Source organism: Falco punctatus, assembly GCF_963210335.1.
Source record: "Falco punctatus genome assembly, chromosome: 13".
NCBI lineage: Eukaryota > Metazoa > Chordata > Aves > Falconiformes > Falconidae > Falco > Falco punctatus.
In genome coordinates this window covers 9459103-9475017 of record NC_137593.1, presented here as the reverse complement: position 1 = coordinate 9475017, position 15915 = coordinate 9459103, and the positions used below count along the sequence as shown (strand labels likewise).

General features: G+C 35.9%; 1 protein-coding gene across 1 annotated transcript in view; it reads right to left on the bottom strand.

The window, feature by feature from the left end:
- Window positions 1-15915, bottom strand: part of LOC308072755 (uncharacterized protein) — a 107451-nt gene that overhangs the window by 40497 nt on the left and 51039 nt on the right. The window contains exon 5 of the mRNA XM_080410072.1: window positions 12837-12914. Coding sequence (XP_080266198.1) covers window positions 12837-12914 — 78 coding nt within the window. The remainder of the gene's footprint in view (window positions 1-12836; window positions 12915-15915) is intronic.

The window sequence follows — 15915 nt, the reverse complement described above, 5'->3', positions numbered from 1 at the left end:
GGCTATGATGAACAACAGATAGGCAACTGGAGAATACATTCAGTTAAGTCTAATCAGGAAACATGAGCCATCCTTTCTCTCAGTTAAAAAAAACAACAAAACACCCAACTAATCAATAAAAAAATGCACACAGAAATCCCCAAACCAACACCCAGCTGGTTTTCAAGTTTGAATGTACAGGTATTAGTCCACATTCAACATCTTTTTTAACACTTAAAAACACCTTTTATAGCTATAATATTTATTAGATTTGTTGAAAAGATGATCTTGTTATTGCTTTTGGTTCAAAAGCTGTTTTCCAACCTGCTAGCAACAAGCTTTGAAGCCTCAAAAGTATGAGATCTTTTTTAAAAGCTAAGCTGGCTTGCTTTGTTGCTTCCATGGTAGTAAAGAGTATAGTGGTTCTATTTTAAATATAATAACGATAGTTTATTTTGATCCTTTAGCATTCACTTTTTCCTCTGCAATCAAGAATGCTGAGATTCAGTCATAACCCAAGTACCAGGTAGCATATTTCCTCCTGCCTGAAGTCAAAAACTAAGAGTAAACAAAGCAGCTTTCCTGATATTCACTAGCTTTCAACTACTACCAATGTCACACAACAGCTCCAAGTAACAGTAAAACATCAGCAACCTGAGAAGACCGCACTTCCAGAGGCTGGAGGGTCCCAGCAATGGGCCATACATGCAAACTGCTGGAATATGACAGGATGTAATCTGAGTATTTGTCTGCCGCTTAGGGCATCAAATGATGCCAACAGGAGCCAGGTTCAAAGCAAAAGGAGGCAGCTCCTTATATTATGGGTAACAGACTCGTGGAACCTGTTAACGAAGAGCATTAGGGCGCTTTGAAGTTTATGGGCTCAAGTGAAGACGGAGGAAATGGAAATGTAACCACATGAGGGTTACTAAGTAGACATAAACCTAAAATTGACTCAGGTGAGCTGAAAAAAAATATAAATTAAAAGCAGGAACTCCAATGATGCTTCATACATTTTTGCCCTGATCTTACACTTTGTTAGGGAGCAACTTATTGTTTGAAACAAGACACTGAGCAAAACTGTTTTTTGGTCCCAGCACATTCTCACACACATCCTGGAATAGCTGCCTGGCCAGAGCAGCAAGACCAGGCAAGCAGCCCTGTAAAGCCCTCTAGCAGAGACACATCCACAACACAAGTAGCTCTTGGATTCAGTTGCTTCCTAGAACGCCATCAGCTACATGGGCATAGGACCCTGTTTTCATGACTTCAGCTTATGCAGTACAGTGTGTCCATCAGCAGTGTCATTGTCATTTTATCAGACTGTAATCCAGCCTCAGCAGCAGAACTTTGCAGCACAAATCCTGTCCAAATATACTCAAGAAAACCACTACAAATATACCGAACTAGAATAAATCACATTACCAAGTTAGCCTTGGAGCTAAAGCAGTAATTGAAAGTGTAAGTTTAATTCATTTTAAAAATAAAACCACTAGCCTCTTAATCAGTTCCAATGAAAATCTTCCATTAAAAATCACTGTCAAGAAGCAAGGTAAAGTGGTATTCAGAATTTAAACTGTTTCCAAAAGCGCTTAAAAATCTTTCACAAAGCCAACAATAAAACCATCCAAATGACTTTTCTAAGACTGTGGAACCAGATGCTTTTATTCCTCCTCTCCCCCAGTATTTAATTACAATTTTAGTGGATGTCTACAGTACTTTTTCCTCAGGTTTTACCCATGGTACATCACTTGTCACAGGTACACCAAAACATTTTCAGACCTGTAGACAACTGGACTTCTTACAGCTTCTTTAAAGGAAAAGATAACATGAATGTTTTGCTTTAAATTGAAGACAAAAATTTGAAGCTGGGAGGAAATATTTTTGGGGGCGGTTAGGATCAGGCCAAAAGAGGTGATTATTTATATGAACAGAAACTCAACCTTTGTGATGAGTGCACAGCATCACCTCAAGTAACACTTACTGGAAGATGATTTCACCAAATTAATGGATTTTTGTTCAGAACAATCTGCATACAAACTAACATGCTGAAAGTGTAGCACGGCTTAATTTCAATTTTAAATTATTTTAAAACATTTATTCTTAAGCTTGAATTATGACTTTTCTTCTCAGATCTATTTTCTTATCAGTTCAAAACTAAGATGTCGTAGCCTCAAAGTTTCCTTAGAATGAGCTTTAAATTATGTCTGTGCAACAGCCATTTCAAGGCAGATTCATCACTTTCAGCGGAATGCCAGCAGATCAGCAGGGTGTACAATCTGTATCTGTGAGGCCACATGGGCATTCTTGCCTCAAGAGTACGAAGCCTATCCTAGGGGCACTTAATGGGTTAAAAACACTGCAATATGCATTAAGCACATGTTTCAAGTCAGCAGGGTGCCAGTCTAAGATGTCCTCAAAGCCTAATTTGATAGATATTATGCCATATGCTGCTGCAAGTAGTTAGTAATAAAGAAAGTAAAAAATTTATGGATGAGCAAAATAGGAGCTCTTATGGATGGAGTGTTTTTAAATCAGGTGTATAATTTACCTACTGTCAGACCACATGTAGAGTGCATTACTCAATTGAACTTATGAGCAGATAGGAAGGCAGTTTCTTTTAATAAGCACTTCTTCAACTTATTGGCTCTACAATTACTTGTACCAATTACCAGCAGCTGCTGCCTGTTTGGTGTTTTATCTTAGACAAGGAGTTACATTAGTTTCTAATCAACAAACCATTCAAGGACTCTTTAAAAATATTTAAATTTAATTTCCCCATTTATTTTGAATTAACTGAAATACTGGATATTTTCATTGTAGTACTTCGATTCTTCTTCGGTTCTTCTTCAAACAGATCTATTGTTGTAACATTAATTTTATAAATTCCATAAATTCAAGGATATACATTGTAAAATATTTGATACAGGCATATATATGCCTTCAGTATATGCAGCATCGGTATTGGCCTTATTAACCCCATATGGCAATAAACATAGAGTCGATTGTTACTGCTTTTATAAAACATTAGAGTATAATACATTCTATAGCAAGCTTAAGACCTTTATGACTTGTTCAAGTCTTTCAAATTTATTTACCTGTCTGACTCACACTTAACAGCACTGGCTAATGCAACAAGGTACCAATTACCAGAGAAAGCATTTTCTTTTTTTTTTTTTTTAAACAAATGAACATACTCTTTGTTATGGGAAGGAAGGATTTTTTTCCCTTTAATTCTAAATTTTCAAAATTGTACTTCTAGAAATTTCCAAGTGACTTCATGACACTTCAAAAACACCTTCCTGTAACACAAAAACCTGTGTTTCTTTTGTAGGTTTTCTTCCCAAATATCTCAATTGGAGAAACAGAATAAACCAAATAATTTAAAACTGTAAGTAGCAGAAGTAGCAGAAAAACTAAGATGTACTGTAATTCAAAACTCAGTTTTTGCAAATAGAAGTAATATTTAAACAAAAACCAGCATGTCTGCTAAGTTATTCCAACTGAGGCCTTGCCTGAATGACAGATTTGCCATCTCTGCTGTTACACTAGAGGATTCTACCAACAGAGTACAATAAACTCTCAAGAGGCTTCCTGGAGGTCTATATCTACTCCTACCTATACCACCTTCCCACAAAAACCCCCAAATGCTAGGGCAGGCAAGCTTATGCAGATGTGGTGCAATTTAAGAAGCTGCAGTGTACAACTGTTGTTCAGGAACAACAGAGGCTGTTGCTCCAGAAACAGCCTTCCATATGGCAAATTCCTGGAAGTAGTCTGCTTTTCCAGGGAACAAACTACGTTTACTACAAAGAGAATAGTCAGGTAAAAAAAACCCACAACAAAACCAACCAAACAAAAATAAGCCACAGCAAAAATACCATTTGCATTTAAGTTATTATACCAATTGTCATACTTTTTGAACTTGTCTTCTCAGATATAGGGACTCTTCATACTAGAAATGAGCAGCATGCTAGGAAGCTTGCAATCAGAACAGGTGCCATTGGGACAGGTACCATTAGCACTCATTCCATTTTAGAGAATACATCAATCATCACAGGAGAGAACCAAAAAAAACCAGACCAAAAGGTTTCCTTATAAAAGGTAGAGAGCTACTTTGGAAATTTTAGAGCACAATTTTCAGATCCAAGACAGAAGAAACTTTCAGTAACACGATGATGCAATTTAACAGATAAATGCTTGTGCATAGCCTTAGTCAAATTCCACGTATATCCACACAATCTTGCAGCACTGGCTATCTTAAGGGCAGTATCATGATTCTGGGTCTAACACTCAGGAAAAAGAGGATGCCAATTCAGTGATGTCTGTCCAATACATTGGTACAAAGTGATATAAGCCCAAACCCACTAAAAACATTTCAGTTTCCCATTCACAGGGAGTTTGTTATAGACATACATTGCAGCTGTTTGAGGGGTAACAAAAAAAACAACCATAAACTCAACCTTTCTTGTTCCTAATTTTCTGAAATTATGGAGAGTATGCAAATCCCACACTTTCTGTAAAATAAATAGAGCAGCCGAATTGTTTCATATTATTATCTGTTAAAAGGAAATAATCAAGACTGTTAAAAAACCCAGAAAATTCCTTAAAAGAGGTCTCAGGATCAATGCCTCATGTAATAAAGGAGTCCTCTGTAAATATCAGGATATTACAGCTATTTTTAGAACGCAGTGCCAGAGGTGTCTTAGTATTCTGGGTCCAAACATGGACTTCAAACTATAATCATAAAATAATTTAGGTTGCAACAAAACTTCAGAGGTCATCTGAAGCAACCCTTACACTCCCCCAAAGCAAGGTCAACTTCAGACTTGGTCTTGGATTAAATTGTGCTTAAAATGGCAACAGAAAATGGGAAAATTAGTCTGCAAATGAAGAAATTTATTTAGAAACTTCATTGTGAGCATCACTTGAGAACAACTGATGAATCATTCTTACATGTCTCAGAAGTTATTACTTATATATCCTTCTTTGTTCTTTTTCTCCAAAGCATACTAAAGAAAAAGCTGTCGAGGGAGTAAGTAATTTTATAGGATTTTACTAAATGCAAGTTAATAGTCAGTCCTTCTTCACTCTTCCACAGAGAAAAATTGCTGTTTTCCACAGAAGAGGAAGATCCTACCCTCTCCCTACTGGACTTACAGTTTCTTCATCACACTAGCAGTGTATTAAAGCCACCCAAGACCATAAAACATTTTGTTATTATAGTTTAGAAGTAAACATACTGATATTTTTCTTGCAAATTCCTTTAACTCATGCAGTTAACATACAAATTATCCATCTTCTAATGTGATCTCTCTCACAGCTGGAAGAAATCTAACCCTCTCAGGACTCAATCAGATAGTCACATCAATTTGTTTAATTAACACTAAGCTTAATATCTCTCTTAATTATGACTGCAAACAGTTTCTTAAAACAAATCAAACTCACTAACTTACGAAAACAAAACAAAGAAATCTTACATAATTTAAAAATGACTTATGTAAATCTTTGAGAAGATTAATTCAAAGCCTCTTAAGCATTTTGAATGGAGAAAAAACAGAAGATCCATAAAATCTGAGGTTCAAACACTAGAAGGGTCTGTTCATGTTATCTGCTTGTATCCCTTCAAGGTGCGAGTAGTACACCAGCTTATATAAATCAGGGGCACACGATAAATTCTTTTTCCTCTATTCCAATAGGTGTTGTTTTTTTTTAACCCCCCTCCCCTGCCCCCATTTCCATATCAGAAAAATACACACAGTTCTCAGGTGTTACTTGAAAGAAAGGTGGTCCATCACATTAGCAAAGCTAAGGTCAGCATATATATATATATTGCTGCTCATAATTTACATTCCAACCAGTCTTCTGATAATGTCCTGAAGAACGACATTCTTTAAGCACATACAAACTACTATCCTGGAGAACACAATGTTAAAGACACTAGGATTGGAACTGCTGGATTCTCTAGCTGATACATTAAGGTACTCAGAAGATTCTGTGAAGGATGTTACCCCTCTCTCTGGATGAAAACCATAAAATGCAAAGCATTCATTATGTCCAGTCCTCTAAGTACATTAGTCATCCTTGGGAATATACATTTACTACATAATGAATTTCAGACATGTCTATCAATTACAAAAATTATTGTTGCTTTAGAGCTATTCTTTAAGAGAGTGTGTAGATTATGTCAACAAAAGGAAATATGAAAATATGATATCACTGATATCACTACTGTCTCATAGCTCTATAGCAATACCTAGACATTGGTATGCCCCTTATTACATAACATACATATTTTAATTCAGTTCTATACTGTACAGATACTTAATGGCATACAAATCAACTTTACTGTGTTATGTCTTTCTTACAGAAAACTTTGCCAGTTGAAAAGGACTTGTAGTCAAAGCAACTTAAAGTAACTGCATCATGCCCAATACAAATATAAGTTTGACAATAAAGCATTAGACCTTGCTCTTGAGCATAGACAGCTCTGTATTTAATTAAGGACCTCATTCTGCAAACTGCCTGCCATACTTCTAGTGACCACTGAAAGGGTCAGTAAGTAGGAACATCTGAAGCTATAGCATTAGAAATGATTTCCTAGCTTCTTTAAAGTCTTTTCCTGCAGAAAATCAAAGGCATACTGACATTTTTTCAAAATTAAAATAAATTCCGATTACCTTAACCAAGAAAGAAAATTTAACATTGACTGAGACACCCAAATGGCAGCTAAAGCAGACTCACTTCCTCTCAAGGTCCTCCCTCTTGGCAGTTTTACCCAGAGAATGAAGCAGTGATTGTGCTAATATGCTGCTTATTTCTCAGTAGTAAACTTGCTTTGTTTAAGATAGAAAAAATTCTAAGTGTAATAAACACCTAAAAAACTGTGCTCTTAATCATCTTAGTCTGGCAAAAGGCAAAGAAGTTGCATCATTTGGCAGTTCCCAAGTGCCAGAAAATACCTAGAAAAGAGAAAATTTAACATCCTTTATTGTTTTAGTATTACTTAGCCCTTAAAAGAGATGGATATAACACCACTGACATCTCCTCCCACTATCCTAATACAGAGTATTCCACAGAATATTCACCATGACAGCAATAAAGCCTTACTTTCAGTTATTCACACAAAATTATTTGATATCTCCCTAGATTAAGATATTGCCTTTACTGCCCATCTAAGACAACAAATTTGAAATCTTCAAAAGCAAGTAAGCATCCCAATCAGTTCTCCGTCATAAAACTTAAGACCTGAGTTCCCAGAAGTACCAGAGGTCCTCAAACAAACTCCTAAGCTACCAAAACAACAACTCCAAGCCAAGCCTAAAAAGAAGTCCTTCTACTTAGCACAATGAAGACCAGTGTTGAGGCCACATGAAAGAAAACAGATTCAGGATTCTGTCTTGTATTTCTCGACAAATTTGACTTGTGATCTTACAAGTCCTATCTACTGGATCTCATTAGATAACTACGCTCTCAAAGAAAACAGAATAAAAAGATGGATGGATGGCAAAGACTCTCTCTGGGGGTTTCTGTCCCTTTCCTACAAGCTCTTTAAAAACACACATAGTGGGTTCCTCAAGGAAAGAAAAAAACAAAACAGCAAGAAAAGCCCGCACAGCTCTTGAGTAAAGAAAATACATTTACGCATTAACTTTGTTTTTACAAAAATAGCATAAATGGAATGGTCATTCCTTACATGACAAGCACTTTTTTTCATTACAGAATGATAGAGCTACAGATGCATTTCATGTAAGCATGCTCAGGAAAGCTTTAAACTAATTAAGGTGGGCACCATAGGGTTCGCTATCGGACAGTCATGTGAGAAATGGCTATTCTCCAGTTATTTCCAGTATGTACACAAACCAAACATCCACGTGAAGCTAATGACTACATTGGAAGCATAAGATTAGGAAATGAATTAAGCTATTTTTATCAAAACAGAATTTACCAACTTTGGCACTTGGTTAAACTTGAGGTAATGCTTCTTACCATTGATTTTTTTTTGTGTTAATAATAGCGCATCTCCTCTTTTTAAGCACATATCTGTGATTCTTCTCACTGCCAGATATAGTAATACCTATTATAGACATACTTAACAAGGTTAGCTTTACTGAGAGAGATTTTACTCCTTAAAATGAAAGCTATTTAATACTATGGAAAATTTTCTTTTAAAAACTGGAATTAATGTGCACTGCATATAATGTGTTGTAAAACAGGCAGCGCATCATTATCACCTCCTACTCAGAGCCATTTTAACTATAATCTCTGTATTTGGGTAGCTCAGCTAATTAACAACCTAGTATTACTGTAAAAATGAGATTGTCATGTTATTTCAAGTGGGTTTTAACAGTCTTTGAACACTATCTACTAGATTTGTTAACAGTTTGCACTATTTTAAGATTAAAAGATTACATAATTTCTCAAAAGTCTAGAAACTGAAGATACACAATTTGATTCAAAACTGCATTTACACTCATACAAAGTTTTTTGTTTTCCAAACACACACATTGGGCCATCTCTATAGACTGCTTACATTAATTAATTCTGGGGTTAGAACACCTGCATTTCTGATGTTTCCTCTCCTTACCATTCCAAGTTGTGACCTCATTTCAACTGATGTTGAAAACACAAAAGCAACAGCAGAAAAGTCTGTTTCTTTATCAGATCACATGTACACTGAACAACAAATCCAGAAATAGTCAAGCAACAAGGTTCAAAATCCTTATTTGAGCAGTCATAAAAAAAGTAACCATTACAAGCAAACAACTACAACTTTTTTCATACCCACATAGTCATAGTCATGATCAAATGACATCAAATGATGTAATAATTTCCTCACTGCTGAATGACTCCATTGTTTTCAGACAAGAGGAACAGGTATGATTTCGCTCACAAGCTGTTCAAAACAATTAAGTCACTGGATTTAAGCTTTTATGCATTCAGATAGTACATCGAGTTTTAGATATCTGCACTGATTTATGATTAGTGCCTACTATGTAGCCCCTATATCTTGTGAAGTCCCTTCCTCAACATGACTTTAGCAACACTACTTACCTCATCATCATTCTTAGTTGTGGTCAGAGCTATTTTACCCAAACAAATCCTCTGTAAACACAAAAGTTAATCTAACTGGCAGGGGCAGTGTTCACCCTTTTTTGTTTCTAGTCCCAAATAGGACTTTGAAGAGGTAGAAATTTAAGAGGCAGAAATTCCTGCTTTGTCAGAAAAAAATCTTACAGCTCAGACATTTCAATAGGCATAGAATTCCTGAAATGTCATCAAATAGTGTTTTCTCTGGTGAAGTACACTAAGACCATAACATGTTTTTCTCTAGTCAAGCAGCACAAAAGCCATCCATCATTTCTCACTTAAAAATACCCAAATTTAGTCCCACTTCCAATCTGCAAAATCCCTTGAGTTAAATACTTACTGTCACATGTGTTCAGTGCATTCTAGGTTTATCAAAGGTAAAACGAAGAAGGTAGCACGGAAAAGTACTTTCATAAATGTACTTTAAAAATAACAGAAATATGACTTTTCATCTCAAAACATACAGAATAGGTTTAAAATACCCTGCCAAGTGTGCGTACTTTCACCACATTTGATTTAAGCATATAAGCAGTCTGAAGTAAAAATAAGATACAGTTGTTAAAGGAAACTGAGTACCAAGAATGCAACTGAAAACCTTTGCTTGTGAAATACAAATTATCTGCCAGTTAACGTATTTTTAACACTAAAGTAGGATTTTCCCCCTAATAGTGTTGAGCACTATATTAGGTGAGAAAGTTATGATGTTTAACCTTTCCAAACATTCACATGCACAAACCAATGAAAAATTAATTATTCATGAGAATGCTGAATATTAAAGAGATTCTTAAAGTAGATACCCAACAGGTACTGAAGGGAAAGCAGTCCATCAGCAACCTAGAATTCTGATGCTATGGCTAAGAAAAATTATGAGAGAACTACACATATTTTTGAAACCCAAAAATCGAGGAGAGTGCATTTGCAATCAGAATTTTGAAAATGGAGCCATAGGGTCTGCTAAACGAAACATATACAAAGACCAGGCAATTAAACTCAATATCAGACTGCTTATGGAATAAACAAGATAACACTTGCACATAATTTAGGAATTATTGATCAGAATAATTCTCATTTCCTTTGTGAGAACTGCTTAGAGGATTTAAAGCAGATATTCCATGCAACCATATATGCAGCATCTAGTCAGCAACCCATTCTTTAAAATGTTTACACCAGATTTTCACAGGAGTAGGGCTAGAAAAGGAGCTTGGAAAAAAAGCAAGTACAGTTGACCCAATTCTTCACTTCAGTTGTACTCTATAAGTGTATATTTGGTCTAAATGGATATAAAATTATGGACTGATAGAAGCGAACTATTAAGTGTTACACACAATGCTTCTTCTGACAGTATTACAATGTATCTGATAAAAGCCCATATACATGATCCACTTACTGATGAAATGTACAGATGACTGACAATACTGAGAACTCTTCCAAATTAAAATAAAAAAGCAGTTTAATTTGGAGTGAAGCATAAAAGGCCTATTCATTTATCACTTCATGAAAGGTGGTAGAAGTGAAAAGCCTAATTAATTTCTCTGAAGTAAAATAAAGGACTAACTAGTATTTATTTGTTTATCCTGCAGATTGTTTTGTATTGCAGGATAATTGTGGGATTACCATTTCTACTCAAGGGAGAAATGCACTTATTTGCTACCATTGCATCAGAGTATTATTCTGTACAGTTCTGTATTAGAAATATTTATCCATCCTACAATACATTCAGACATTTCATTTTATAAAATCATATTTTAATTTCACATAGTGATTTCTCAACCCACCATATAAAATTTGTCTCATTATTTACCCGTTTGACTGTAGCAGCTTCCTGGAAGGCCAAGCATAGGCACCTGAAGACACAATTCTATTACTAAGTGCAGGGAACATCAGCTAAAGCCCAGACTACAAAAGTCACACCCACCACATTTAGAGAACCCCTTTTTTCCTTCATCATCACCCTTGTAGTTTCCATGCTGATTAACTAAGACTTCTCATATCTTACAGTTCTCAACACTGTGTCTGCTCTTGAAACATCACAAAGTCTAGATTTCTCAGGCCCATTATCACATTTCCAGAACGGTTTCAAGGCTGACTCTGCTTTCAAAAGGTGACATTTTTCCTGGATATAATTATGTTGAATTCCCGAATACACTAAAACCAGCAGCAGTGCACTACTTCTATGTATCTCTTTCTATACTCTGTGCCTACGAACAGGCCCTTTCTGAACACAACAGCATTTGTGTTCTTAAGGCAAAACAAATTGCAAAAAGCACAATGGAAAGCTCTCTAAAGGCTTCATGGCTGAAGTCATTATTCAAAACACATCGCATTGCCAAATCTGTAGATCAGAATAGCACTGCACTCCCTGCCTTCCCCTCCTCCCCTGAGCTACAGATATTGATTGCAAAATTGACCTTAATAATGCAAAGAATAAAATATTCAAGAAAGAAAGAAAGATTAAGCTCCTGAATGTAAAAAATGCCCTTAAACTTCTTATGGAGGCAAATAAAACAGGAAAATAGTCTTTAGAAAGCAGGCAAAACAAACACGGGGGGTGTGGGGGGGTGGGGAGCAGAAGAAGGAGATATTCTGCTTCCCCATATAAACATTACAGGTATCCAAATTTTTTCAGGACTACATCCTGCAAGGACTAAGAAAACCACCCTTATTATGGCAGGTACAAGAAAGAATTTACTGAGTCATAAAACTCACTAAAATTAAGCAAGTTAATACTGCTCACTTGTAGAATCCAAGACAATGTGCCTTTTTAGCTGCGACTTTTTGATTCCCTTAAGTGCACTCATTCCAAATGAAAAGCTTTTATATGAGGAATTTCTTTTACACTGCAATATCACAAACCATACAATTGTCAAAATCACTTTGTAGGAAACAAAAGGTCTCATAAATTTTGCATGGTCAGAACAGAGTGCTAAAGTTGCATTTACTCAGCATATACTTAGCCACAGATAGAGCAAATATATAACTGTTCGTGACTGGAAAGTAGGAAGTTATTTCACATTTTGCCCATTTTAATAAATCTATTCAATTTATTTATTTTTTTATTATTTTCTGTTAACCTGAGGTTACAAGGATATCAGATTCTGAACCATTCTGATTTTTTTCTGACCCATGAAAATATTTAACCATGTTATTGTGTACCATTACTGAGTGCACAAGTGCTGAGATAATGCATTTGGGCTACATACAGACTGCTATTACAGGAAGCTTATTTCTACAACAACCACTCTTCAATAGAGCCTCTGTCTTCTTGTAGTCTTAAAGTTACCTTAAGAAACTCATTTGTATCTTACAGGCATATATTTAGAAAAAAACAACATCAGGTACATTACCCAAATGATCCTATTAGAGGTGTAGCCACCAGGAAAGCAACACTTTGCTATTGCAGAGGGACTGAGGCAGAGCTTTCCTCCAATGCAACCACACTGCTGTTCCCCAAGTGCAGTGGGCCATCACCCCATAGACACACCACTGAGAATAAACAGCATGAACAGTCTCCTCACTTCAGTTCCTGAGGATTGCAGCTCAGCTTGAAGACAAAATAGAACTCCTTCTGCCATCCCTCCTCAGAACATTCCAGATGAATTTAGCTGAAAAGCTTCAGGACACATTTCCCCCCCTTTCCTTCAGTATCTTTGAACAGTTGTCTTATGAAGGCCGCTTGTTTTTTAAACTAAATCCTCCCAGCCAAGGTGCACTAATTGCTGCTAGACTAACAATACTCAGCTGATACTCGGATCTCTGATGCAATTTACCTGTGTAGTCAGGTGCTGCAATCAGGCATGCAGTTTTCACCTTCCATGTAACAGCTGTAGATCCTTCACTTGTGTCACCTGTTCACAGAAACAGGAGTAGCAAAGTTTTCTTTCAGAAAGCACATAGGAATACAAATTCATTCCTAATATGGCTGTACTGAGTGTGGTATAATTATATCAGGAATATCACCCAGTGTCTTTGCTGTCATTGGGTTTCAGACTTCCCATTAGGACTTTAAGAAAAATAGTGAGATACTACCCAGTATTAAAAAAAAAAAGAAAAAGAAAAAGGAACCTTGCTTCATGCTATAATACCTCTCATCAATCTCAGTAACAGCTTGGTCCATCGTATATAAAGCATCCTTTAGGAACTCTGTAATCAGGATGGATACATTCATATTCTGTGCTACATAGAAGGGGAAAGACAAAAGTCAATGCACACAGAAATATCAGCTTGTTGAAAAACTGGACGAATTGCTTTCACCTGTGCCACTCATACTCCACTATCTCTAAATACACAAAAGCATTATATATAAAAATATGTTTCCGATGTAAACCACAGAACACTTATTCTGTCCACCAAAAAGAAGGTATTTTTTGAGAGGTTTACTGCATTCAGGAATCACTGTTAAAGCTTATTTAAAGCTGCATTCCTAAAGCAACTCTTAATTATCCAGTATGCACTGGATAACAAGGGTTGCAAGATCAATATTGTTCACATAAAGGAAAACACCTATATTCAACAGTTTTATATCTATAGTGGCAAATGTTAAATTAGTCCTGAACACAAGAAGCAGATATCCCTAATATTAAAATACATTCAACTCTGATCTCTCTCTCCTTAGAGTGCACCTCATTCCGAGAGAATTCTCACTGAAGCAGTGATACCAATTTCTGCGGTTAGGCACTATGTGAAACACAATACAGCTTTTCCTCCTTCAGGCAGATGAACCCAAACCTTGCATAGTCACACATACTCAAAACCCTCATCCTAAATTGCTACCTACATCCAGGTTCCTTCTCCTCTGATTAACAAAAAATAACGATTCTGCAAGCCACTTCTTGTCTGCGTCAGCAAAAATCAACTAACTTTTGTCCTTTACCCACTTCAAAAACAGAAATAGCAAAATTAAATTCTTTATGCTCTTACTTATTTTTTAAAAGAACATTGCAAATCTAGATGCCAGACAGCAAAGAACAAAGTAGGCCATCAACATTTCAGAAATTCTCCAAGCAATACTATCATTTTATTGTAACATATTCATGTCCATTTGAGCTTCCCTAAGGTAAGCAACATATACTAAAGAGTTTAACAACCCTCCCCCCACCACCTGTATATTACAAGGAGGAGATGGGGGCGGGAGGGGGGGGGTAGCGAAGTACATTGCCTCAAAAGTATTTTTAACTCTACATAACCTGTGAGAAACGTGAGGGGTTTAATTTTATATTTGCCAACAGTGACACCTGCTGGAAAGCACCACGCTCATCTGTTCTGTATTTTCAGAGTAGGGCCATCATACGACAGCTCAACGCTGCTGTGATGTCATTCAGTTTGCACATACACGTGCCGTAGAAACACTTTTAATTACAAAGTTAAAACTTTTTATATCAAAGGCTGGAGTATTCTGAGGAGCAGTGGCACACAATGACTTTTTCAGTACTGTTTGGTATTTCAAATAAAAGAAAATGCAAATAATCTTATTTGAGAGTATTTATTAGATCAATAGGCTTTGAGCATTGCAGCAGAACTGGGACTGCAAAGATCTCTTGGCTTTTGTTTATACTCTTCAATATTTACTTTATAGTCATTCAAAATGAAATATTTAATGCAGAAAGCTGGGACATGAGCTCAATGCAAGAGTTCTGCAGCTATACAAAATTATTTCATTCAACTACACTCATGTAAAAGCAACCATCCACATTAAGAAACATAGTTATTTTGGCTTCTAATAGTTGGCGACAATGGCATAAATATTGCTGCAATTTTTAAAAGTAAAATACACAATGTAAAGAATATTCTTTTTACACTAGTATTTATCCACTAAAGTAGTTAAGGTATATTATCTTCTTTTCATACTGTTTTTAACACACAGAGTTCCATGCTATGTATGGATCTTATGCAAATGCTCTTTGATTTCCAATGAGACTTTGCATACTAAGAAGTCTATTTTCCCATCAATGCAGAAGAGATTTACGCACATAAGTCCCATTACCATTAATGGGACTCACCCACATAAATCCCCTGCACATTGATAGACCCTTAGGATTTACATTGAAATGGGTCCTTTAGAGCCATTACAATGTCAACCTTTTGCCAGGATTTTGCGTATTAACAATACTAAGCAATACGTGGCAATCTTAATGTGTAAAATCCTAGCAAAAGGCACAACACAGAATAATATGAACAGAGCAAAAAAATTCTTACTCTTATGCTATTTAAAGATGATCTCTAATTATTCTTTACCTGTCCATATTCCTATTGGTTGTTTTATACCATTACTTTCCTTATTAAAAATCCTACCTTCTATTTGACATGACTATCCTCTTTCCTTAAAAGCACTCCTCAAAATCTACTCCAAAGCATCTTAAAAAAAAATAATCAACTGTTTCTTTTTTTCAGCTGAACAGCTTTCCTTCCATTAACTTCTTAGCTTCCTTACCTCTTTTTTTTTTTTAACTGATATGCCTACATTATAAATGCAGTAGTACAAAATCAATGGTTTAACTGCAACAAGAAAGCTAAGTAGACTAAAACAGAATAGTAGCAGTAGTATACCAATTTGTATGCAGTGAAACATAATTCCCCAAATGTGCCACAGTATCACTCTGTCCCTCAAGGCTATAGGTAAGAAAAGCAAGGTCACTTATAACCTCACGTGTTAAGAACAACCACATATCACCAAACTAACTAAGATGCCACTAGAAAAGCAATATTTATCACCTACGCTATCAGAAATGCTTGAACAGATCTATCTTCCATATACAAAAAGGCAGTTCAATTCTTCACTCATAGTTTGGTGCCTAACTTTCTGTCAATTCACATGAATGCTTTGGTGTCTAAACAGAAATTGGAAACAAA